At 40.3% G+C, this 26731-nt stretch overlaps 1 protein-coding gene across 4 annotated transcripts; it reads right to left on the reverse strand.

The window, feature by feature from the left end:
- Window positions 1–2813: 2813 nt before the first annotated feature.
- xrcc1 (X-ray repair complementing defective repair in Chinese hamster cells 1) lies at window positions 2814–24802 on the reverse strand. Of its 4 annotated transcripts, none has more exons than XM_018727037.2 (18): window positions 24717–24802; window positions 24262–24340; window positions 24009–24101; window positions 23131–23238; window positions 22703–22861; window positions 22207–22284; window positions 20310–20433; window positions 19924–20015; window positions 19111–19279; window positions 17698–17929; window positions 15433–15549; window positions 9762–9837; window positions 9381–9468; window positions 6001–6043; window positions 5518–5651; window positions 5230–5320; window positions 4954–5029; window positions 2814–3530 (listed from the first exon to the last, which is right to left on the reverse strand). In XM_018727037.2, exons 2-18 carry the CDS (start codon window positions 24310–24312, stop codon window positions 3423–3425), a joined length of 1839 nt encoding a protein of 612 aa, XP_018582553.2. In that variant the 5' UTR covers window positions 24313–24340; window positions 24717–24802; the 3' UTR covers window positions 2814–3422. The 4 variants fall into 4 exon arrangements, with proteins under 4 accessions (XP_018582553.2, XP_018582552.2, XP_018582551.2 ...); XM_018727036.2 differs by having other exon boundaries at window positions 24581–24802; XM_018727035.2 differs by having other exon boundaries at window positions 24525–24802.
- Between the last annotated feature and the right edge of the window lie 1929 nt (window positions 24803–26731).

The following is a 26731-nucleotide window of genomic DNA, read 5'->3' on the forward strand; positions in this document are numbered from 1 at the left end:
AAACAGTGTAAAGCAAGGGGGGGGGGGACATGCATCATATGAAATAATGAATATCTAGTTTTTACCATAATTTATAACAAGGGTGACTGCAGTATAATTAGTGAAATCATTCCTCAACTACACTGAGATGTAGAAGGAAAACAAAGGTTTTATGGCAACTCATTGTCTCAGAGTCTTGGTGGTAGAGCCACAGCCATGAAAAACAAACAGAGAAAGCGAGAAATCTGTTGACTGCCTGGATGCTACAAAAAGCCATTTAGTGAGCTGAGAACAGTTTTATCGCAAGTTAGTATGAAAGTAGAGCACAGCGGAAAAATTATGTGAAAGACAGCAAGAAAGTGATTACCTTAAATATATAAACAGCTGACATCGCAAATCAGAGCAATCTGATCAACAGTATAGACTCAATCCATCACATATAGATATACTACACTGTAAACACCCAGAATTGCCAATTAATTTCAAAGGACAAATAAACACAAAGTATCCGGAGGACAAATGCACAATTAGGAAAAGCAAAAGCTAACAGAAAGCGCACATAAATTCTCCAGTTGGTTACACTTAGAGTTAGGGTGAGTTGAACAGACAGAAATGAAGAAATACAGCATGCTGATATTACTATATTGAGAGACAAGGGAAAAACTTACTGTTATTGTGCCCAACCTGACCTCAGCTCCATCTTAGCCAGTAGAAAAAGAGTGATGTTTTAATTTAACAATAATAATAATAAAAAAAGATTGAATTATTAAAAAAAACCCTGGTGGCTACAGCTGTGTAGTGCTGTCAGCAGCGTTTTGAACCTCAGGTTCCTCTCTTGAGCAGGACACTTCCTGGGCTTGTTCCTCCAGGTGTTTCTTCTGGCATGGCCCGATGTTTGTTTCAGATGCAGCCACTCTTGGTGTCTCACGTTCTGAAGTGTAAAATGACGCCTCTCCCTGGTAGCGCTCAGTAATCCCCTATTTTCCTCTCCCGCTCGCTGGCTTTCTCTCTCTCTCTCTCTTCCCCTATCTCTGTCCATGACAACAGTGTATCAGCGTTTGGTCCCTGATCTAGCAGCCTCTTTCCTCAGCTCATCTGAACGGAGATGTTCTTCATTGCACGGCGAGCTATCAGCAAAGCTGACACTGCCCTTAAAGGTTTTGGGAAGGAAGAAAAAAGATGTAATTTGCTTTGTGCCATTGACTATGTTCAACAAGATATCATCCACGTGAGCCCAGACCACTGTCAGTAAAGTACCTTTGGTTGTGCCTTAAGACAAAAGCAGGGTACAATGTGCTGTGCACAAACAAGCTGTAGGACCGAGTAGATGAACGCTCCACAGCGGGCTCCCCCAAGCACATACCATGCATCAGCTGAAAGCCCTGAGCCATTCCCATCTTACACAAGCAACATTATTTTCTTTCTTAAGATTTCATCACGTTTCATCACAACTGCTGTGATTCTTGGAGGACCCAGCACAGCAACAAAATGCCAAAGCTGTATTAAACCATATATCCCTATTGCTGCCTTCTCAGGATGACATCAAATTTTTCACACCAATTTTGTTCTCCATCAGTCCATGGGCACAGCAGCTTTCACAGCCCTCTTTGTTAAATCTTAAGTTTGCCTTAATTATTTTGCTCCTTAGCCCAGGCTTTCATAGAAAGTGATTTCTTTTCAGCTATTGACACAGCTGGTTACCTTACTGGACCAGTGCAGGTATCCAATATGTGCTCTCCATGGTCATGTAACTGTAACATGAAGACTACAAGTCATGATTCTTAACTACATAGCAACCTACTGCCTTAACATAATATGGGTAGAAATATGTATGACATGGAAGATTAAAGTACATTAATTTAGTCTCCTGTAATATATCTAGAAAAACAGCAGCTCAGTAGAACTGGGTCAGCTGTTTTCAGGGGGACCTCAACTTCTCACTGACAGTGATAGAACAAGGAGAGGAACTTGTCGGGATCATTTTGATAATTTATCGCAGACAAACCCAGAACATGGATAGGATCAAGGTGGGAGGACAGATTATTTAAAGAGAGCTGCTATCCTGTGCTGATATTGAGAGCCTTCTCCTTGCTCCTTGTCTTTTACGAGGACATACACACTTGACTCCAAAGGACAAAAAGAGGAAAAAGAGTAAAAAGTGACTGATGGGAATCTCATAATTGTATAGCAATAATTATAAAGTTGAGGGAAATTTGGACTGCTGAGCAGCTTTGCAATGTCACAGTGATTAACAGGCAGCTACAGAAAGACTGACAACAGACTGCAACAATGGATAAATTATTGAAACATTTTTAATGAAGCAGTATATGTTTTTGTAAAACATAAAAGATGACTGACAAGCAAAATACCTTTTAATGAACGGAGAGAGCAAACTTAACTGCGAGCTCCATTCTGCCTCTCTCCATTACCGCATTTGGGTGTCAGAGGGACACACACCCAAAAAATCCTTAAAAGAAAACCACATCATGATATGGGGGCTGTGATTAAAAGCGAAGAGTCAATAGGATCAAGGAAGAATAGTGAAGTGATAAAAATAGGAGAGGGAGCAAAATAACACTCAAGGTGGAGGGGGAAAGGGGGCACACTCACCAATACTTGAGTAAAAAACACCATAATTTTTATTATCTTAAGAGCATTTTAATTTTAAACAAGGAGAAACACATTATGAAAGAAAAGTACAAAAAGAAGAAACAAATGCAAAAATAAACACAAACCACATTAATGTGGCTTAATAAACACATCAAACAATCCAATCCAAATAAACATAAGGCTACAAAAATACAGATCATCTGTATCTCCAAATCTTACTGCAGACATATCTTCCCTTGTTTAAAAAAAAAAAAAAAATTTCAACATGGTCTAACACTATAAGGAGTACTTAACCCTAATTAACAACTTGAGAAAAGAAAAACATTTCATTAGTGATGAATTCAGATTCAATCCCAAGTTAGGGATTGTGCTATACTGTAAACTGATCCTGTGTGCTCACTGGGCTTTGTAAAAACACTAGACTTGTGACCAAAGACCATCTGTCATCTACTGTGAGAACAGTAGTAACAAATACTCAGAGTGTGTAATAAAGACATGACTCTTGCCATTTAAAAAGGGAGGCTGCACAAGTTCTATTAAACTCAGGTGAACTCACTGCTGTACAGTACGTGCCATTGCTCTACCCTCTGCTTGTAACCCTCTATTAAAAGCTAACACCAGAGGTACAAGACAGCATCAGTGTGTGACAGGAGCAGTTAAGGAGAGGTTGTGTGCTGAAATCCTCACTCCTGCTGAGTCTGAACTAAGTAAAAAGATGCCCACAATCCTGAACCGAGGCCCATGCACACATTCTGTCAACAGAACCATACCCTTGAGTAAGGGCTGGTTTATTAATCCTTGGTCAGCACTTGGTCACATACAAGCATCTTTTCTTATGGCACAACAGTGTAGGGCTGATACGGCAGCATCTTCTGTCGATCGTTAATGGCGAAAATCCAAGAGGGTTTAACAAAGCTCAAACTGCTGTTCTCCATGAGAGCCTAAAAAGAGAACAGAATGAAGGACATGAAGAACAAGTTTGTCAGGCCCAGTCATGATGATCTTAATGTAATGCATAAATTGTACTTTTGCTGAGTTGTACATCGCTCTGGACAAAAGCGTCTGCTAAATGAATAAGTGTAAATGTAATGATGGCAGCAATGGAGGACATGGGAGACACTGAGAGGAAGACAAACACTTTGAGGAAAAAAAATTGAAGTGGGCTGTAGAAGAGTAGTATGAAGGCTAGTCTGCTGTCACTTTGAAACAGAACAACAAAAAGTGGGCCAACAATTTAGGCGTTTACATACCAAAAATACCTTCTGATCTTATGGATACAACATACTGAACTGCAGATATGAACATGTAAATGTGTCTGTCCCTGGATGTCCTCTTTCAGTCTTTCAAATTGTGTGAAATTAAATTCTCTGCAGCAGTCTGCTTCATGAGGTCTTTCACTGACGCTTCTGTTATACTTCCAAATTGGATGGATATAAAAAGTCCTTGTGCCCTCTAGCAATGGATAAGTTAAGGAATGGAAAGTTTGCCACAGTGAATTAAAAACAAAACAAAACAAAACAAAAAAAAAAAAAAACAGGAGTAAGTCTCAGTCTCTTCTGTGACTGTACAACATACTTTCTGCGTATGTTAACATCTGAAGGTTCAAAATTTGAATGTTTTCCCACCCAGTTGGCCACGTCTTTCCTCCATCATGCTGTCTCATCGCAGAACACTGACTTGATTGATCACACAGCTCCTAACATTGCCTTCCCATGGTGGGGCCGTCCAAGTGGGACTGTGCCCCTCTAAGGCTTTGCCAGGGGAACATCTGCCCCCTCGGTGCACATCTTGCAATGCCCTCCTCCATGACTGTCAATGACCAGATCCTTCTATGAATGCTGACATGGCCAGATTGCTGTTGAGCTCTGAATCTTAATTCTTACCACCATATGCCTCAAACTGATTTTGATATTGCTAGTTTGTGCAATCTTTCTTTCCAATATCTTTTATAAGTATAATTATTTACTCATTTAACTGATACTTTTCGCAGAAGTTACTTACAATGTTGAGGTGTGAATGATAAAATAACTATTTACTGCTGCAGCAAATCAGAATAAGCAACTTGCTCAAGACTACTACAGCAGGATGCGAGATTTTTCACTCCAAGGCTACAGTTCTAACTACAACCTTCTGCTATAGCTAATATATAATTATTGCTTCACATTGTTAAGTTTCCACAGAGATGAAGAATCAGTTCAATTAAAAAAAGTTATAAAATGGTAAATTAAAAATTAGTATCAGACAGTTTCTCATATATACAAGTTGTTAGGAGTGGAAGTTGAGATTAACTGACAAATAGAAAGGAGACAAGGGATGGAGGAGAAAGGGGTTATCACAAGATGAAACTAGGAGCATTGCACTCACGTCCTCGAAGGAGTTATGCCAACCCTCGGCAGTGATGACAAACTGCACTTTCTCATTCATGTACTCTTCCACCGTGCTGGGATTTGAAGGTGGATCCAAAAAACAGAAAAAGACAGTTCATTAAAAAGTGCTCTTATGGTTTTCTGTTCCCATTGTTCTCACAGTAAAATTCAACAAGCAACATGTGTTAAACAAAATAAACACGTGGCACAAGCTGCTGTGCGGAACAAATCTGCTACCATGCGCTAGAGCCCCTCCCCTGTCACCTGTTCTCACCCATTGAAAGCGATGATGTATCTCAGCAAAAGGCGCCTCTCATTCAGGGGGAATTTGCCATAGAAAAAGAAGTGTTTCCCAGTCAGGAAGTCTGCAAACAAAGAGAGAGAATGAGATCAGGACCAGTCATATCATGGGGTAATGGAGAGGCGACAGGCATTAACTTGTGGAAGACATTTAAACCGGAGTAGGGTGATCAAGGAAATTCCAGACTGGAAAGATCAGACAGACAGGACAGATAAGCTAGAAATGAAAGAGTGGGACAAATTAAAAGTCAGACCAACAGACCTGGCAGCTCTGGGATGGGCTTGTCCTCCTCTGCTTCAGCATCTGTGTTCTCATCAGTGGAACCCCCGTATGCATCCTCACCTTTGTCACTCACGTCCTGTGCTGTTCTACTCTGGCGGCACTGGCTTTCAGCCCTCGATGGGAAATTCCACAGAAACTCCATAAAGAGAAACTGACAAACACCCTTGGTGGAGCGCATAACAACCATCTGATGCACTTGCTGTTCCAGAAAAAATCAGAAAAGAGCCTAGCACACTGACCAAATGGTGGTTCCTGCAACTCTTTTGTAGGAAGGAATGTCCAAATGGGGTGTTTTTTTAAGGAAGGAAAAAAAAAAAAAAAAAAAAAAACTATATCCCTCTTTGACAATGCACAGTGATGCTGTACCCCCTTTTTTCATCAAACCTTTCTAGGGCAAAGACTGAGAGGACATTGCAAAACAAAGCAACAACAGCTAAGCACTGATGATGACGGCGTAATTACCTCTTCAGCTCATCCTCAGTGTCCATCCCTGAGTCTTCACTGCCTGCAAAATTAAGAACAAATGGTAAGGAAATGTAAAGCACTCCATTATTCTGGTAGGGACTGGACTACTTTTTACTGCACATCTTCAAAATTCTGATGGCACCTAATAAAGGCTTCCAAATCTGCAGGAAGATCTATGGATTATTTAAAAGTGTTAAATTTAAGGAACTACTCATCAAATATAAAGGAACAGTAAGTGGCAAAAAGAAATCCTCAATATGACCTTAAGAAGTAATAATGTTCAGTTATGGTTGGTAATGACTACATTAAATAATGCATACATTGCTTTACTATTATTTGTTTCATTACAAAGTTAAACTTATCCTCCATGACTTAGTTTTCTAATATATGGGTTCTCACTTATCTGGTCTCTATACTATATTATACTACTAATAATATATATTATATTATTATAATATTCCAGTTTATCGGTCTGGATTTTCATTTATCTGGTTTGGATTCTGTGGGGTGCGATAAACGGAGACTGCATTTGAAGACTGCACCAGGTGACTGTGTGATAAGACACTTTGCAATGCACTGCATTGTGCGAACAATGTACCCATACTCTCAGTTGCGTTCTGGCACTATGGTCTTGCTTGCACTCACAGATTTGTGTTTGCGTCCTATACCACTGTGCTTTCATTTTCAAATTATTAATTAGTTTAAATGTGATACATAGCCAAGGTCTTCCTCAAGATAGTCAATGCACTGTCAAGGAATGTACTACATGAAATCTTGTTTAAATATTTATTTTATCTAAACTACACCCTTTGTGATCAAAGTGGGGCAGTTACTGAACAAGATGGAAAAAAAATCCACAAAGTTTTCTGTTACGCTAAAGACCAAGTAAACTTTAAAGAGTTGCCTTTTTTCCACATTTCTGCATTAATTTATAGAAGTAGGGAAAAAAAAGGCATGAAATATAGCAATATACCATTTTTTTCTTATGATATCAGGGTCATTTACGGTGATTTTGGGGCAAACCTTTAATGGAATTGTACCCTAAGAAATTAATAAGTTTACTGTAATGAACCATTATGGTACTCGCTGAATTGTAGATGGGGACACCTACCTAGCTACACCAACCCGCATAGAATTGAAGTATGAGACAGGAAACCAACAAGAAATAGCTAATGGTACATGAACACCAACTACAGTAAATTAGTGCACTTCGACTTTACTTGTGCAACGTTTCACTTCACCGTCAACTTTTCTGGACATGCTTCAGATAAACTGTCATGCTGAATTTTTGTTCTGGAACTGGAAAATGGGGTATCAAAAGCCAAGAATTATTATATTGAAATTCTTGATGTAGAAAATTTACAAATCAAGGGATTCCTGTATATAGAATACCAACGTGTGGCACACTGACATATCTAATGTACAGTATGCAACAGTGTGGCAGAAATGTTTACCATCTTGCCAGCATGAGACTGGCTGGGATGTGTGACACTAGTAGCAACCTGTGAATTCAATGTGTTGGGCAATAGTTCCCCTCATATTAACATAGAAATGAGAAACATGCCCAAGTCTATTCACGGCTATTGTACCCTGCTTCTCAAGTCCCCTCTTGCAACCTCTCAAACTGCACCGCCTCTCACTGTCCTTTTCACACCCTGTTGTCTACCTGTCTCTTCCTATCAACAATGCAGCATCTGGGTCTGAAATTGTGCTATACGTCAGTTCTACTGCACATTTATACATTTTTAATAACTTTAATTCTGTTCCTTGATGCTGGAATTGAATGCCATGTCCTCACTTGTGGAATTCCATTCCTTTAAACACTACGTGCACAATTAAACCTGCCCATCTTTTACATGGATATGGAGAGGGCACTGTATAAAGCTGATTCTCAAACAGCCTTTCAGCTTCACAGCAAATGCTAACAATTAACAGTTCTGTCTGCATTACCTGTGTAAATGCAAGAGCAATGTGTGGGCACTGGTACATTTACATTTATTTATTTAGCAGACGCTTTTCTCCAAAGCAACTTCCAACAGATACTATGTACTGTTATCAGCCCACACACAATATTCACCAAAGTGACTTCCACTGCTAGATACACTACTTACAATGGGTCACTCATCCATACATCATACTCATCCATGGTACATTAAGTCAAGGCTGCTGTGCCTTTTCTCAGAGCAGTCCTTGGACCCACCATTATCCACATACTGCCACTTCAAAACTGATGCTGCATGCTGTCACCTTACCTATGCATCACTGATTACGCCACCACAGGTACCATCAACCTTTGCAAGTGAAACATAAATGGCATTTACATTTTCCCTTCAAAGCAGCTGACACAATACACATCAAACTCTGAAACTGCCAATATCCCTACTAGAAATTTATCGCATCTAACACCCCTAACATTGCTCCATCCATCCATCAACCACTTGCCCAATGCAGAACTGTGATGTGTACAGCCTAGGGTATACCTTCAATGGGATTTCAGTCAATCATAACGCGAAGTCACGCTTACACAGACACTATTCAGTCACAAAAACACATCTTTACACTGTGGAAGTAAACAGGAGTACCCAAAGATTACCTACTCATACATTCATTGTATATTCTGTGAGTTTTGTGTCATTTTGGAGAAAAGAGTCTGCTAAATGAATAAATGTAAATGTAATACACGAACATGCAAACTCCACATAGGGAGTCAGAGTAAAAACCATGTTCAAATGCACAGCTCAGGAGCTGAGGCACCAGTGCTACGCACCACATTAACAACTTCATTAAAAACAAATTTTGAAAAGTTGTATAGACAGTCCATAACCAATGCTATGAAAACCAAATGCAGAACAACAGGAATGGGAATTCAAGTAAAATAAGAGAGCGCCATTTGCCAATTATTTCCATTTTCAGTACAAGTTCACAGATGTTCAGCTCAGGGGATTTTCATGTCCTTCATCACATCTTTTTGTTACCCTCCCTCCACATCTACATTTCTGTCCTGCTCTCAGCGCCTCAGGTGTATCACAGACATCTTCTAATTAAGGAATTCAACTTCATCTGCCTCCTCTCCTCTTTCCTGTCCGTTCTCACCTCTTAAAGAACACTTCAAACGAATAACCGTTTCCATTTGCTTTTTTAATTTTACTCCACTCCTTCCTTTCACTAAGATCACAATTTGTTCCTACCACCCTCACCTCCAACCTGACTGTTCTTGATTTACATGGTCATCTGCTCCTCTCTACCACAAAAGACAGGTAACGTGTCTAGATTTTACGCAGCTTAGCTGACTACAGGACAGAGAAATATCATACGACAGTTTATTGGGTCCTTCCCACTTTCATGAGGTGAAACATTAAACCAATGTGCACTGTGACCTGGATCATCGACATCGGTGGAGCCCCCATACTCGTCCTCTTCTTGATCTTCCTGCTTTACTGTTGGAGTGGTTCGTTTCTCTTTCTTCTGTGCCATAATACAAAAAAAGGAGTAAGGCTCAGGCTGAAAATAAGGCAAAATACACATTTCAAAATCTCTTGAAAAAATGAAATGCTTTTAAACGTACTTCAGAAAATAAACTAAAATGTTGCAGGTGACAAAAAAAAAAAAAAAAAAAAAAAAAAAAAAAAAAAAAACACTAAAATATGCAAAAATAGTTTTTTGAACATTTGCTCAGCTGCAGGCTTTTTTTTTTTTTTTTTAAAAAGAATTTTCACCTGTTTTACAGAGTCTGAATAAAAGCCTTACAAAGTGTTTACCCCTTGCTCCTCTTCACTCTCATTATCCTCTGCTTCGCTCTCCTCAGAGCTGGACTCTGCTCCATCCATGAGATATCTAACGAAAAAACATATAGATGCAAACGGTCAGGGGAAGAACAATTGCCCTTTAACACAGGAGACTAAAACAGATGGATGCTCTATTGATCATCTGTCAAGGCAATTTCAATAGCCGCTTTTCCTGAACAGGGTTGCAACGGCTTTATTGACTATTTGTTTAAAGGCATTTACTTTGAAAAATATTTAAGATAATGACTTGTGTCTCAATCACAACAAAATATTTCACTTATGCAGAAACAGCTAATTAACAAAACAGGACAATTATGCTGGTATAAACCGGACTACTTGCTGAATGAATGAACGTTCAGTTTGTAAAAGAATTTCTTTTAAATTAAATAAATATATAAAGAAACCACAAAGCAGTTGCTGAGATCCATCAGAAGCTAAAAAAGATTCAGTGATAGATTGTACAGAAATAACTGATTTCTGTATACCTGGATTTTATCAGACAACCTATAAGGAACACCCCCTACAATTTTCAGTTTTATATCCTTAAAAATGGCTGCTGCACACAGCATGCTGACAGATATTGTGTCATGGCAGCAGACAAATCTAACAGGGTTTGTAACCTTATTGCTTTGCTGACTACCAAGAATGATGCTGTGTTGTACAATACAAAGAACAATGATTAAACTGCATTCCACCAAAAATGCAGCATTTGCACAGAAGGAGCAATTATTCATCTAGCATTGTATGCTGTAAGACTCCTAGTGAAACAGGTCACTTAGGTGTCTTCATGTACTTCTATGTATTACTTTAGATTGGCAGCCTTCCCTTCATGAAAAGTCTCAACATTTTTAAGACGCTTTCATTTACATTTATTCATTTACCAGATACTTCCCTCCAAAGCAATGCACATCTCCAGGAGCAATATCAAAAGTGTATTACACGAACAAACGGAGAGATCTCAAACCAGATACACAATTTCTACAGTCAGTTTGTCTAATAGCATCATATAAAGCAGTATACATTACGCAAGTAGCAGCACATTGGTTTTTTTTCCCCTAATTGTTAAACAGATGCAGTACACGTTTATGGAGCACATTGGAGATCATGAGAAAATTCAATCCGAAACTGTTTTCTCAGACCCTTTTTGAAATTCAGCAGTTCTGAGTGAGAGGAGGAGGTCACTCCACCACACAGGACCAGAACCAAAAACATTTGTGCTTTTGATTTTGAACCTTTTGTGTCTTGGTAGCGGTCAGAAGTGGAGGAGCACAGTAGTCTACTTTATTTACTCACCTTCTAGAATAGAGCACTTTCAAACATGCACATCTGAGTACCATTTTAATTATGTAGATTTAAAAAACTGTCAGCTTTCAAAAAAATCTGGATGAAGACAAAAGTGGTACGCTGCTTAACTGACTATACAAAGCACACAACCATTAACAAGATGCATTCTGACACTAAAGCTTTAAGTCAGAAGGAGTGACTGACCTTGCAGTCATTAATAAATAGCTTATGCAGGAGATTAATTCAGAAGGTGGCAGAGCTAATCATTTTCAGAAGGAATAACACATGGATCTGGTTTGATAAATATGAACATGAAACAATAACTGGAGCGGAATGGACGCAAAACAAATTTGGAATAAAAATTAGTTTGAATCAGTCATATGATGTCAATTAATTTGATAATTATTATTGTGATAAACCACTGAGGATTTTATAATTTTAGTGCAATTTTTTTTTTAAAAAAAAAACAGTCTTAAGCTTTTCCCTGACAGGCAACAGATGAGTGGTTAGGATATCTCTGCACTCTCTAAATAAGGCAGACAGCATGACTTCTTTCTGACTCAATTAATACTGCAGATCCTTGCATAAAGAAGCAGGATCAGAAATGCTTCATATACAATTAGTGACAATATGTGGATTAAATGTCAATGGAACACTTTATGCCCCTGCAAAAGGGATCTGCTGTGAATTCAAAATCAATCAACTGCTCAACCATCAAGAAAGCTGACACATTTAGAAAACAACTACACAAACATTGTTTAAAATGGATTCAAAAACTCCAGCAGTCCCATTCATAGACACTTAATGTAAAGGCAACGGTTTTTATGGTACAAAACACAAAAAGACTGACAAATATTCAGCATGTTATCCGTCTAAAAACATCTTCAGGAGAACCCAAACGCCTCCACCCAAGACCTTTCAAGGCAAATCTAAAATAATAGCATAACTGCTTGAAATCTGTGGACCTTTCTCCTGCAACAGAAGCAATGGATCCTACTTAGTGTTAGTCTGATGGAGAATGGATACCTGACAGATCGCAGGACACAGATCTGCGGGTGTATCATCTCTTCATTTTCAAGCGGTGTATAGTGAATGTTCACTTGTCTTCAAAGGAAGTGGATGCTTTAATTACCCACAGCAGATGCAGTTTTTAAATAAGGAATACATAATCAAGGCTGAGCACTCAAAAGCTGCAAAACAATGGGAGGACTTGCAGCACGAGCCCCGGGAAACTGAAGCAGCGATGAGAAAGGGCAGGGGTTCATAGGGAAATGACACAGACAAGATTAGTGGGCAAAAAAATCTGTCTGATGATGATGATGATAAACTCAAACGTGTATGATTATACAACAACCATCAAAATGGCCGACTAAACCCATGAATCGTCTGAACGGGAAGGCAATCCTTATTAAGGATATTAAGTGCACGTGCAATACAACATGTGACATCACAGACTGGTATGTAATGTTTCACACAGTGAAAATGAAAGCCCAACCCCCATATACACTGAACCCTCATAATGGGGCCTTTCTCTAGTTTACAATTCAGGGTTGAATTATGCTGCTTGCACACCTCTCTTTTAATATAAGGATTGGATGGAGGAAGATACTCCTTTGGTTTCTTACCACAGGCAAACGTCTTCTATAAAAAAAAAAAAATAGCTACTGCATACACTTTGTAGCACAGCAATCATCTCAACCAGTCGCATCCATTAAACATGTCTACTATGACAACTATATTTATATTTATTCATTTAGCTGATGCTTCTCTCCAAAGTAACTTACAATGTGAATCTATTTAGACTGACTTACCCATTTGTACAGCTGGGTAATTCTGCTGGAGCAATTTATGGGAAGTTCCTTGTTCAGGGGTACTACACCCGGAGGTGAGATTCAAAACTGCAACCTTTGGGTCCAAAGGCAGTGGCTCTACCCACTATGCTACCAGCTGTCCCTGGCAGATTCTAAAATTAAAATTGAGATTAGACTGAAAGAAAATTCTAGAACTTTGAACTAGATTCCAGAACTTTCTATAAGTCTAGAAAATTGAGATAAGATTCTAGAACTAAAACTGCAGATTTATTACAAGTACTATAAGGTCATATAGCTGATGCAGTTCTACAGACAATTTAAAATGTTAACCTATTTATCATTTGTACATTTATCCAATCAGAGTAATATTTACTAAAGCACCACTAGAAATACCAATGTTTAAGCTTACTACCACCAGAGAGGGGACCAGCTGTCAGTAATGCTACAAAGCACCCGTAATGCCAGGCTCCATGTGCCTTGCAAAGTGAAAGATATAGATAGTGACCTTGTGGACATTTATTTCTTTATATCACTAGCATTTCTGACCCAAAATATGAAAATGTCTCTGTCTAGAGTGTGTTCTTCCTTATGCTCGAAGCTTAATGGATAGACTCCAGCTATAAGTGATAAGTAATAAGTGGCAAGCGAATAAAAATACGTGCATAGATGATGTGACTTCCTTCAAGACCATCACCACACGTGCAAACCAGAAACCGTGGATGACTGCTGAGGTGCGCTCACTGTTGAAAACCCGAGGCACTGCCTTCGGGTCTGGTAACAAGGCAGCGTACCCCACAGCGAGGGCCAATCTCTCCCAGGTGATCAGAGAGGCGAAGCGCAACTACACAGGAATAATCCACCGTCATTTTCTAAATTCCAAGGACACAAAGCGCATGTGGTAAGGCATTCAGGCCATCACAGACTACAAAGCTACATCACTTGTCTGTGATGGTGATGCCTCGTTCCCAGACACGTTGAATGATTTCTACGCACAGTTCAAAGCACAGAACAACATGCCAGCAGATAAGACCACCGCAACTCCCACCAACTCGGCACTTTGCTTGAGGTAGATGTCAGGAAGACTCTGTCCAGAGTTAAACCACAGAAAGCTGCAGGTCCTGACAACATACCTGTCCAGGCACTCAGGGAATGTGCTGTTCAGATTGCAGATGTCTTCACAGACATTTTCAACACTTCTCTGAGCCAGGCAGTTGTCTCTGTGTGCTTCAAGACGACCACAATCATCCCTGTGCCAAAGAAATCATCTGTGTCCTGCCTGAATGACTACCGACAGGTTGCACTCAGGCCTATCATTATGAAGTGCTTTAAGCGGCTAGTCATGAAACACATAAAGAGCAGTCTTTCCACCATACTAGACCCATTCCAGTATGCCTACCATCCCAACCATTCACCAGAAGATTCCATATCTGCTACCATCCACCTTTCCCTGACCCATCTGGACAAAAAGGACAACTATTTAAGGATGCTGTTCATTGACATTGACCACAAGACCCTACAGCGAATCGTAAGAACAGCTGAAAAGATCATTGGAGTTCCTCTTCGCACCACCAACTAATACAAAAACCACTGCATCCGCAAAGCCACCAGCATTGTGGGCAACCCCTCTCATAGACTCTTCTCCCTGTTGCCATCTAGCAGGAGGTACAGGAGCATCCATGCCTCCACCAGCAGACTCCGCAAGAGTTTCTTCCCTGAGGCAGTCAGATTAATCAATACCCTGTTGCCTCCCAACGCTCACCTGGCACAGATGAACAGTTAACCCAACACTACACTACACCACACCACAACTGCCTACAGCTTGCAGCCATACGCACGCCCACGTCCTGTCCTGTGTATTTATTTACTGTCTTGTGCTCCATTTTGTGTTGCACCATGGTCTCCAGAGAAACGACATTTCGTTCCACTGTATACAAGCTGTGTAGAGGAATGACAATAAAAACAACTGAAAAAATATAGCATTAAAGGCAAAACAGGAATACAAAGGTTACAACTTTTATACCATATGTTCATGTTACTGTCAGGAGTGAAGATACCTTTTATTTTGGTATTTTAAGTCATTTTAGCTGACATTTTTTCCATTTAGGACTAAATAACCCCCAAGAACATGAATTCCACTACTGGAGTGATTTCACTGAGGGAATTAACCCCATCATTTGAAGAATAGGTGCACATTAGTAGGTATTTTCACGCTTCCCCACACAGTGAGGGTATTTTTTTCTGGAGCAATTGAGAGATAAAACATTGTGGAAAGGTTTTACAGCAAGATGACACAAACCTGGGTTCTTTGATTGAAAGAAGGAGGTTCTAACCACTCCAACCCCTGATGCACACTGTTGAGATGTCTGTTGAAATTTGGACTGAAGATATGCAATATGGATAAGCATGACCTAAGGACAGCACTTAAGGCTCTCTCTTTAAAAGGGCAAAGGCTCCTCATAGACAACTGGGACGAAAGAAACAAACACCACCTACCTTTCAGCACAACTTATCATCTAAAGGTTTAAACTTGCAGCAGGTACCATGCTCACCGCTTGTAGGAGATCTTCTGCTTCCGTTTATGGCAGTCCAGCACCCACTCCTTCCTCACAATGATGCCACCTGATGCCTTCACCTGGCTGTATTTGGGTGTGTTGGCAAATGCACAGCTAGGGAGGAGAAAACGCATTGATGACTGATTAAATGAGCACTGGAGGAGCGTGATTTATTGGATGGGGGCAACAAGCCACAGATCTATGCCCTAGGTTAACTCTGATGTGGCATGGAGTCTTATCTGTCTGCACAGGTCCATGGGCACTCCTTTTTGATACATCTACTCTATAGCCAGAATTAGTGGAAGCAAAGGAGTAATCCCAAGAGCCTGTTGCCTTGAGGAGATCTTAAAGGCTGTTGGTACCATAGGTACAGCCAATTATTTTCTGCTCTTATACATTTATTCATTTAGCAAACACTTTTCTCCAAAGCGACTTCCAGCGAATTCTAAGCCCACACCTTATTCACCCACGGTGATTTACACTGCTAGGTACACTACTTACATTGAGTTACTCATCTAGACATCAGCGAGAGATGCTTTTTCCCCGTCACTCACACTTTGGGTGATTTTTTTTTTTTTTTTTTTAAATGATTCACCAATCCACCTGAACAGAATGTCTTTGGACTGTGGGAGGAAACCGGAGCACCGAGAAGAAAGCCATGCAGACATGGGGAGAACATGAAATCTGCACACAGAGTGAGCAGGGATCAAACTCACGTCCTCTCACACCAGGCGCTATGAGACAGCAGTGCTACTTGCTTTGCCACAGTGTGCTCTATGCCTTTTTTTCTACAAGATGTAACTCCATTATCCTTCATTTATAATACAATGCTGTTTGCCCCCTTTCTAATTCTTTTTTAAACTGTGTTTTGATCAGATTAGATTTCATCAGAACTCTATCAGTTCTAGCAATCTTTGATTGGTGCACAAGAAAGAAAAAGTACCACCAATTTGGTTTTAATTTAATTTCTTTGGTGTAGAAGATTATGAAAAGTGAAATAATAGATGTGAGGAAAAAACTGCCCCTAATTTAAGGGGTAATTAGTCTGCTGTTTGACTAGAAACAGGCCTGCTTTGAGCCAACCATTTTCCATGCAGTATTCATCAAGTTAAACCCTTACCAGCAAAAGTCAAGATGGAAAAACAGAGATTCACAGAAGCACACCATAACATACTCAAATTCTCTGAAGACCTCCAGAGAAAAGCCTTTTAGTCAGGACAGGGTTATGCTATTTCTAATGCTCTAAACTTCATTGGAACCACAGTCAGTGCCATACTCATCAAATGGAGAAAGTTCGTGGTAAGAAAGAGGTGAATCTACCAATGAGTGGTTGTCCTAGCAAAATTTACCCAGAAGCGAGTAGTAAAATCTTTACTGAGCCCAAAAAAGGAGCCCAGAAAAACATCTAGGAAATTTCAGGCCTCTTTCCTCAGCTCAAACCAAAGTTCATGATTGCAGAATGAGAGACACTGTGTAAAAATGATATGAACAGGGCAGTGGCTAGGCAGTATATATTGCTCAATGAAAAGAACAGTTTGAGGAAAAAGCACAAAAAGTTCTATAGGACATGACTGTCATTACATCTGGCGAGAACCAAATACTATACCCTCTACCAAGAATCAAGAATGGTGGCAGAGTGGGATAGTATAGAGATGTTTTACTGCTACAGGACCTGAGAGCACTATTATCTTTGATGGAATGAATTTCTCTTTGCAGTCATCGCAACTAAAGGTGATAGAACCAGTTACTGATTGTGAAGGATCTTTACTTTTTTTTAACCCTAACCCACCAATGACTGCAAATTTTATTGTATTTCACACTAGTGAAATACAAAAATAAAAAAATACAGTTTTGTCTCTCTCAGGCTCCATTCATTTACTACTAGAACTGACAAAAGATCTGATCAAATTTAATGTAAAAAACCTGGAAAAACTAAAAAATTGGAAAGAGGGCTAATAATTTTTCATAACATTGAATTCGGTTCGGGGGGCGCGGTGGTGCAGTGGGTTTGACTGGATTCAAGTCCCGCTTGGGGTGCCTTGTGACAGACTGGCGTCCCGCCATGGGTGTGTCCCCCTCCCCCTCACGCTTTGTGTTGCCAGGTTAGGCTCCAGTTTGCTGCAACCCCACTTGGGACAAGCGGTTTCAGTCATTGCGTGTGTGTGTGTTCAGTTGTAGCCCACACTCTCCCACATAAAGTGAGATGTATTCTGCTGCACACTAAATTCCTCAGTAAAAGACCTCTCACTTTTCATCTCTTACATTAGGTGAGTGGCATCTGGAGTCCAGTCAGGCCGATATTTAGCACCCATGGCCAATGCTTTGTCACGCAGCTCACCCCGAAAGGGGTTCTGGAAGCCACTAAGTACAAACACTACACCCTCCAAGATCTGGTCCATGGGCACAGCCTCGGTGGACTTGGCCTTTGGCTTGGGCTCCGGCTTCACCCTGCTCTCCCTTTTGTTAGGCCCATGAGTCTTCTGTACAGCAGAGGCTGGAGAAAAAGCAAAAGAAGGGGGGATGAAGAGTATGAGACAAATGAGTGGAGAAGAAAGGAGAGGGGAGCACTGAAGGACTGGAGCAAGCTATAGCAATACTATTCACTGGGGAGCAAGAGTGTCCGACAGATAATTTCTGGCATCTGCTATTCAATTAGTCGAACTACCTTACCTTTCAAAATGAGTAGAGTAAATACACACACACACATTTTCAGAACCGCCTGTCCCATACGGGGTCACGGGGAACCGGAGCCTACCCGGTAACACAGGGCGTAAGGCCGGAGGGGGAAGGGACACACCCAGGACGGGACGCCAGTCCGTCGCAAGGCACCCCAAGCGGGACTTGAACCCCAGACCCACCGGAGAGCAGGACTGTGGTCCAACCCACTGCGCCACCGCACCCCGAGTAGAGTAAATATTAAGTGCAAATTCTAAAGATAAGATACTTTGTCATTGCATGGAATACAATGAAATTTTGTGCGGGAACCCCGAAGGAACAGAAGCAATACTTTAAAAAATAAATAAAAAAAATGAATGAATAAACCATAATTTTAAAAAGAAAAAGAAAAAGAGACACAAGCCACACCACATTAGCACCAATGAAAAATGTGAGTGTACACCTGGGCAAATAAGCAGTACCTGAATGGGATGAACTGGACAAAAGAATGAACATGAATGAACCCACAAAAGTTGGTAAGACGCATCATCTGATTTTCAGACTAGCCAAATGCATTATTAAAAATTGTTTTCAGCAAGCATACTCACATTTTACAGTAGTATATACGCAGAATAGACAATTATTGAAAACAAAACATTGTTTCTAAATCAACAAAAAAAGAAAAACCATCGGTTTTCCAACACAGGTCAGCTGTATTGGAATATTGGAATATTGAAATATACTGTGGCAGCATGTACTGGTTAAGGACTTGGACTTGGGACCTGCCAGTCTGAATGTAACGGTATTACGTGAGCCAGATACTTACCCAAAACTGTTCTAACAAAACAGAGTTCTACAAATGTACTGCTTTGAATAAGGGTCAGTTAAGCAACATATTAATACATATATTAGACCACAGAGGATAAGGGTCTAAGCAAGGAAAACCAAGTTTTTACACGTGTATGGTATTTTTACATCTCAAAAAGAAGATGAAAAAGGACTTGCAGGAACTTCTCTCACCCTTTGCAGAGCTAGGGCTGGGGGTTTCTGCAGCGCTGGCTTTCAATCGAGCTTTGGAACTTCCACCGCTGGGTTCTGGGGAGGCCAACAAATTCAGTTTCTTGGCAGTGGCTGGCACAGGGGCTGACTGACGTTCCTTACTGAACTCAAACTTCCTCTTTGCTGCTGGCTGAGAGGCAGAAGTAAAAGCATAAACCGAGGAAGTAGAGCTGTGCAGGTTTTTCCAAAATGCAGACATTTAGACACTTCTAGGGACTGAAAAAAGCTGAAAGGCATCAAATGTATTTGTCAAGTGTGTAAGTACATCTGCAGGTCCTAGTTCAGAAATTTAATTACACAAAGGAGGACGCAACTAAAAAACGTGGATAGATTAATAAGCTTAGAGAAAAATAGAAGACTGAAGAACGAAAAATTTGGTTATTAAAGTATTACCGAATAGGTCTATATCAAAAACATCTGAACTTTGGTGCCATTATACTCATTTTACAAAACAAAGCCGTTTGTATTCCAAGCTCTAATTACTGTAAACATTAAAGCTAAATTGCAGCTTTACACAAAATATTGCACAATTTACATTTTAATCTACTAGCCACACCATGCATTTTTCAGAAAATAACTGGAGAACTGTAAAAAATAACCTTTTTTGACAGTCCATACTTCTCTCATGTTTGACTTTGTCATTACATACCACACAGTAAATACTAGAAATAACTTTACTGTGCAGAACACAGCCTGAGTGACAGGACTGAAGGCTTAGGTAGAAAAGGTTACTCTGTGGATTTGGGGGAGGCAAGAAAGAATAGGCCATCATACCTGTGTGCTGGAGGATGCAGGGGTGTAATGGGATGGAGAACTGGACTGAAGGGCTGCAGCAGCATAGCTAAGCTTCTCATTTGGGGGTGAGACTGGGAACATGACACAGGGGTAAGATGGCTAGAAGAGGCAATGACCAAAAAAAGTTCACTCAGGACCTCTGGAGGGTAGCCATGATTTATACAAGAAACACAGTACACTTTAGCACACCCTCTGGCGCTGGAGTGTGGGGGAAAAACTCAGAAGTCTGTTTAAAACATTTATAGAGCTGGGGTCTGAAGGTCTTTGAATACTCTTAGAACACTGTCACTTTGTGCCTTTGAGAACACATGAGATGCACAAGACCAAGCCAAAGGGTAAAGAAGCAATAGACGATGTCTCCCTACCCTTGGGGCTGGCACTAGCTTTGGAGACGCTCTCACGGTTGAAAAAGAGGCTGCCTGGTTGCAAAGTGGAGCCTGTGGAAACTGTCTCCTCTTTCACACGAAACTGTCCCAGTTTGGTCAGCTTCTACCAGTAGAAGAAATGGAAAGAGGCTGGCAGTAAGAAAGAATCTATACACAAAAACAAACTACATTAAAAACAGTAATATTAACAAAAGAAAAAAAAAAAGCTCAGAAAATTTTAGAATACAGATTGAACGATAAATTTCACTCTAAGGTAAGAGCAGTACAACATTTTGTGCAATATCACACAAAAAATTTAGATTTTATTATCATCATTATTAGACCTAAACAGGAACACTGGTGTGCTAGATAATATGGATTCATGTCACATGAGCTTTATTTAGAAACAGATTGTTATGCAAGATCAGTAAGGAAAACAACAGCTATAAAAAAAATTTATTCATTCTAAAACAAAAAACTAAAGTGAAACAAGATTAAACCAATTATTACATTATAACAATTCAACATACATGCAACAAAAGTAAAAAAAAACAAGTCTCTGAGGAGTAAGATGCTTACAGAGGGGAGAACATCACAGCTTAATGCCTGCATGCAGTACTAAACTGAGTGAGTTTTTAATTAAAGATATTTAGCAAAATGACGCTATAAAAGGGGCAAAATCCCTGCTGCCGAATTGCATGGAAGATTAGACATACGGGACTCTATTCAGCTGTGCAAGTTAAAGTTGTTGGTTCCAAGTCATGCTGGATTCTTTATGTCAGGGGCACGGAGTCATTTTCATGTTACCCAAGACTGTTAAGATCTTTTCTTTTTATTTTTAAATTCCTTAAGATTCCTTCTTTACATGACAATTTTGCAGCATGTAACACCTCTTCTAGTTTAGAGAGACACTAAGGAATATCTGGGTATTGTAACTATTATTATGGTGTCCTATTCCCCTTAACCTAGACTTCCCCAAGACAAACTGGCCTCTGGGAATAGAAGCCTAAGATGGTGATATCACATTTTGTACCAAAAGAAATGAAGAAATGGTTTCAATCATCTATAAAATAACTGTCTAATACTCAGTTCCAGAAATCTTTGGATTGCAGATGACTGCACAGTTTTACTGTAGCTTCAGAAAAAAGAGCAGACTATGAACTAGAGTTCATGAAAATGGAAAAAAAAGCTCATCTCACTAAGCAGTTTAACGGTTACAATCTATATGTTGCATGGCGTTTTAGCAAGTATTGGTACCTGTTTTGTGCAACACATTGAAAGAAAACATGGCAGCATGACCTCAAAAGACCTCCCTGATAGCACCTTCATCACAGCATCCAAGAAAAAAAAAAAAGAAAAAAAAAAACAAACTTCAAATTGATTCACAGACTGCCTTACTCTTTTTCCATCTTCACAGGACATTTCCAGAGACATCTCAAATGTATCTTAAATGCATGGTTACTCCAGACACACCAATGCATTTATTTTGGGGATGTGATAGAACACAAGCTTGCTGGCACAGTGCTTGTTAATTTGATAATTCCAATGAATTCTGAAATGTCTGGTCACCATTTTTAAACTTCTGAATACTAAATGACCATCCCAAGTAAAAATTGTAACCTTTTGCTTCTGTACTATAAATCTGTGTGTATTTGTAACTTCTCTGTATACTGGTTTTCCTTGTTGTTGTGACCCATTCCTATTCATATCGAAATGCCTGGTACTTAAATATTCAGTCAGAGAAACTCACTGTCTAAAATGTTCATGGAGAAAAGACTTAGCAAGACAGATGCCACATGCTGAGATCATTTTGGTATAATTCAGTTTTATTCAAATCCAAATATGCCCCCTTGTGGAAGCAGTACAAAAAGCACAAAAAGAAACAAGGATTACTCACTGGCGATGTTTTACTAGGTGGTTCATTGTCATCAGGGGGAGAGTGAAATTTCACAAAAGCAATGCCATAAGCTATGCTCTGTCAAAGAAAAAACAACATATAACTGGTTAAAATGTTTATCTTCCTGCAGCAAGCAATGCAAGGACATCCATCCTACACTAGCAGAAGGCTGGTTAGCCACTGATTCCAACTGTAAGTCTTGTTCACAGTGCATCTAATGACCCACAATGTGGGACTGAACACCAGATTTCCTAAAATAATGACATACAAGCTCCCTGCTGCACCAGTCAACAAACAGCCATTGCTGGGGTTGTGGAAAAATCAACAACTCTATAAGCGTTTGCAGCAAAAACACTGAAGACCTTCACATATACCAAAACTGTATTATTTTACCCAGTTTCCAAAATTAAACTGCTTCACATAAGTCTGACAAATCAATATGGCTTCCTCTAACCCTTCTACATGTGGCACCTCAAAAGGATGCCAAGAAACACACCTTACTGTATGGCTGGGTGCAGACAATCTTGACTCGATCCCACTTCTCCTGGGCTGTTGCCTTCACCAGCTGATTAGGTCCAAAAAATCGTACCCGGTTGGTGTTGGTGCCATTACGGCTCTCAGAGGGAGACATGAAGGAAGAGGTTACCAACAGAACCTGTGGAAAAAATACAAACAGGGGATTTCAGGACTACAGAAAAACAATACCGTTCAAGATTTATATGACACAGATGCTGAAAGCTCAGAACACTGCATACACTTTACCATGGGAGATGTACATCACCCATGGAAAAAAACTCTCTCCCTGCATATTTTTGAAGTTACAATTCTTCAAAGGTAAGGGCAAATACACTGCTGTTACAGAAACTGTGGCCAAAGGTGGCCAGAAAAGCAAAGAGCAAAAAGGAGCGCAAGAAAAAGCCAGACCTCATAGTCCTGATCCTTGACAGAGGTGGAGTGTCCCACCAGCACCTCGACGAAAGCTGATCCGTCATTCCCAATGTCAATGCTATGTACCTGTTCCTCCTTCTCAAACTGAAACACAATGAGGAGCCATCATAACACCAAGCAGATCAACTTCAGCAAGATTTTCACATAATGCTGTCAAGTGCACTCTAAAACAATACACACAGTGTCTACAACCGCTTGTCTCAAGCAGGGTCATAGCAAACCAGAGCTTAACCCTACAAAACAGGGTGCAGGGCTAGAGGGGGAGGAGACACACCCAGCACGGGACGCCAGTCTGCCAGCAGGCACCCAAAGCAGGACTGGAATCCCAGACCCACTACACAGAAGGTCCCAGCAAACTTGGCTGTGCCGCGCCCCACAAAGACAATATTTAAATGAAAAGACTGACAAAAACTATAATCAAAATATAAAATTTTGCACAATTAGTCCACAATCTGCTACTTATTTCCTTCATTTCATGCAGGCACACACTTGTACAGTGCTGCTACACGTTATCATTGCAGTTTATGAACTCAGTTAAACAAACATTGATTTAACACTGGTGATAGTGGGAACTGCACTGTTTAGGGCTATTGCCTTGTGATCTTTAGCTCCTAGGGGTTGAATTCCCACTCCTGCTGTTGTACCCCTGATCAAGGTGCTTACCCTGAATTGATACTGTAAGAATATCCTGTTGTATAAAACAGGTAAATCAGTACATCGTGTAATATCCTAAGTTGTCTTGGGAAAAGGCATCAGACACATTTTAATACAATGAACATGTTCCCACTAAAGAAATGCAGAGAGAATGCCTGTAAATCTGCCACAATCAGATTAAAGGCATTTGGTCCTGTTACCTGCAGTATGACTGAAGTCTGCTTCTCCCCTGGTCTTGCTGATTTCCATTTCCTGTAGGTGTCAGAACTCAGCAGGTTCTCTGCTTTGTGAGTCTAGAGGAGAGCCTCAAAATTAACACACTACACACAGTGCTTCTTCACCACGTTTCAACACTCATGAATGACACACACTATATATTTCACTATATTAAAAAAATACACAAAACTTTACACTAAGTTTTATAAGAGCATTGAGGCCCATTGGTGTACTCACACTATCCTCACTACTGCAGGACACGACGTGCTTCAGTTTGATTTCAGGCATGTCACTCAATAGTTCTCCACGTATTTCTCTGAAGATTAATAATTAATAAAAAAAACCATTAAAATTTACTGAAAATTTAAATTAGGAGCAGCCACCACACCAGCAATGAATGATGCGGGGACACCAAATTAATAACAAGTTTTTGGGTAACTAGTTAGGCAGGCAAAACGAATTCGTAATATGCCGAATTATTAGTTAATTTTTAAAATCACCTTTAACAATTATAAAATTATTAAAGCAGCATTATTAGTACAGTAAAGTAAATTACGAGTCGGTTGAGTACACCACGGTGACGGCGCCAACAACAAAGAACTAAGTTCTACTGCCGCTTGTCACCATCAGCTAACATTGAGTATAAAACTGTCAGACCATACTCCAGCTGTTACAGCTGTTTAATAAGATACGTTTAACTCATAGGTTGGCACAGGTTTAGCCGCTTTTTTCACTCGTATCTTTCAGCTCACAAACTCCCTCTCATTTTACGTCCCTCAACGACATTTCCGGTTTGTGTTTGTTCCGAACCAATACAAAACTGTTTCCGGGATCATGGTTCAAACGTATCCGACCTTTTTTCAGCATCCAATGAGATTCAGTTACATGAAATAACGTGTAGGCGTGCCTGTGTCTTTTGTTTTCGAAGTCCAAATTTTGAAAATAAACCTCCAGTTAGTGTATTTCTTTTAGTATTGTAATTGGCCAATATACAAAATAGTTGTAGATTCGTATATTTTATTTGTCTGGTTTTGGAAGAGTTTTTAAATCAAAATTCAGTGGTGTACGTGAAGTAACCCGTGTCCGCGAGGTAGATTCAGCGATACAAAACATGTTTACTTCAATCACATGGTGATGTTCTGTTTCCCCCCTTGTCTGCCTCTGTCTCCTTCCTTGCTGTATCCGGCATTTTGTAAAATGCTGCTCAAGCACTTATTTCGAGAAGTCCAGTACTGATAGAACAAAGGATTTCTCTGTTGTGAATCTGAATGTCTTTCGATTAACCGCAGAACACTCTGTTAAAAAGCAGTACGATGACCAAAACAGTACAGTAACAGCAAACACGTTTTGGTACATAGTACAAGAGCCAAAGGTTATATTTTCTTGAGGTGCCATTGTGGCAAAACGGTGACCAAATATTCCATTCATTTTATTTGTCGATTTGCAGTTCAGATGCTAACTTTTCTACTATTGTTGGAAAGAAAGTGAGACGGTTGGGTAGATCATCAATCATGTGTTTGTAGATAGAGCTTTTGACGTGGACAATAAAAATTAAATAAAATACATTTCCTAGTTAAATGTGTCAAAGTAATCAATGTATGTGTTACAGCTTATTCGTGGAGTGGCATGGTGGCACAGCAAGTTATGCTGCTGTCTCACTGCACCTGTGTGGTGGGAGAGGACATGGATTCAAACCCCACTCAGTTGGTGGGGAGTTTGCATGTTCGTTGCCAGCACGAAATGGGAATGTAGCAGGAAGGTGGAATTAGAGTTTAACTGCACTTGAGATCCAAACATTAACCGCAGAGGTGGTCATTGACAGGTGCTGCTGTGTCTCTCCGTGATGAAGTGAATGTGTTTTATGGCCGCTTCGAGTTCAAGAATGAAGACCCCCGCTGCAAATCCTCACATGACAACGCCGGTCTCACCGTCTCTGTGGCACAGGTGAGAAAAACTTTTAGCCAAGTCATCCGCAAAGCTGCTGGTCCGGACAGAATTTCAGGGCGAGTTTTAAAAACATGCAATGAGCAACTGGCTACTGTCTTTACGGACATATTTAACACCTTCTTCAAAAGCTCAACTGTACCCACTTGTTTCAAAAACACCACCATCATCCCCGTTTCTAAGAAAAACAAAGTGAGCTCCCTTAATGACTATCGCCCAGTGACACTGACCCTCATTGCAATGAAATGCTTTGAGAGGCTGGTGCTGGGACACGTCAAGGACACCATTCCAGACACTCTGGACCCACTGTGGTTTGCCTACTGCCACAACAGATCCACTGAAGACACAATATCACACACACTTCACACAATTCTGTCTCACCTGGATAATAGAAACTGCTATGTAAGGCTATTGTTTATAGACTATAGCTCAGCATTTAACATTGTCATCCCAACCAAGCTAATCCAGAAACTACTAGGGCTGGGACTGAGTGCCACATTGTGCAGCTGGATCCTGGATTTCCTTACCAACAGACCCCAGCGTGTGTGGATTGGCAGTAATACCTCCTCCCCACTGATCCTCAACACTGGCACTCCACAGGGAAGCGTCCTGAGCCCAGTGCTATACTTCCTGTTCACACATGACTGTGTGGCCAGTCACAGCTCCAACACCATCATAAAGTTTGCTGACGATACCACCATTGTGGGTCTGATCACCAGCAACAATGAGACGGCTTACAAAGAGGAGGTGAGGCTCCTGGCAG

Source organism: Scleropages formosus, chromosome 18, assembly GCF_900964775.1.
Source record: "Scleropages formosus chromosome 18, fSclFor1.1, whole genome shotgun sequence".
NCBI lineage: Eukaryota > Metazoa > Chordata > Actinopteri > Osteoglossiformes > Osteoglossidae > Scleropages > Scleropages formosus.

Bases quoted from the DNA above. Each gene is read 5' to 3' on its own strand.
- xrcc1 (XM_018727037.2), bottom strand. From the start codon at position 24,312: ATGCCTGAAATCAAACTGAAGCACGTCGTGTCCTGCAGTAGTGAGGAT. The intron at 20,434-22,206 runs GTGAGTAATCCT...TTCTACTGGTAG, and splicing joins CACCTAGTAAAACATCGCCA to AAGCTGACCAAACTGGGACA. The intron at 3,531-4,953 runs GTGAGTGCAATG...TTCTCTTTTTAG, and splicing joins GGCATAACTCCTTCGAGGAC to GCTCTCATGGAGAACAGCAG.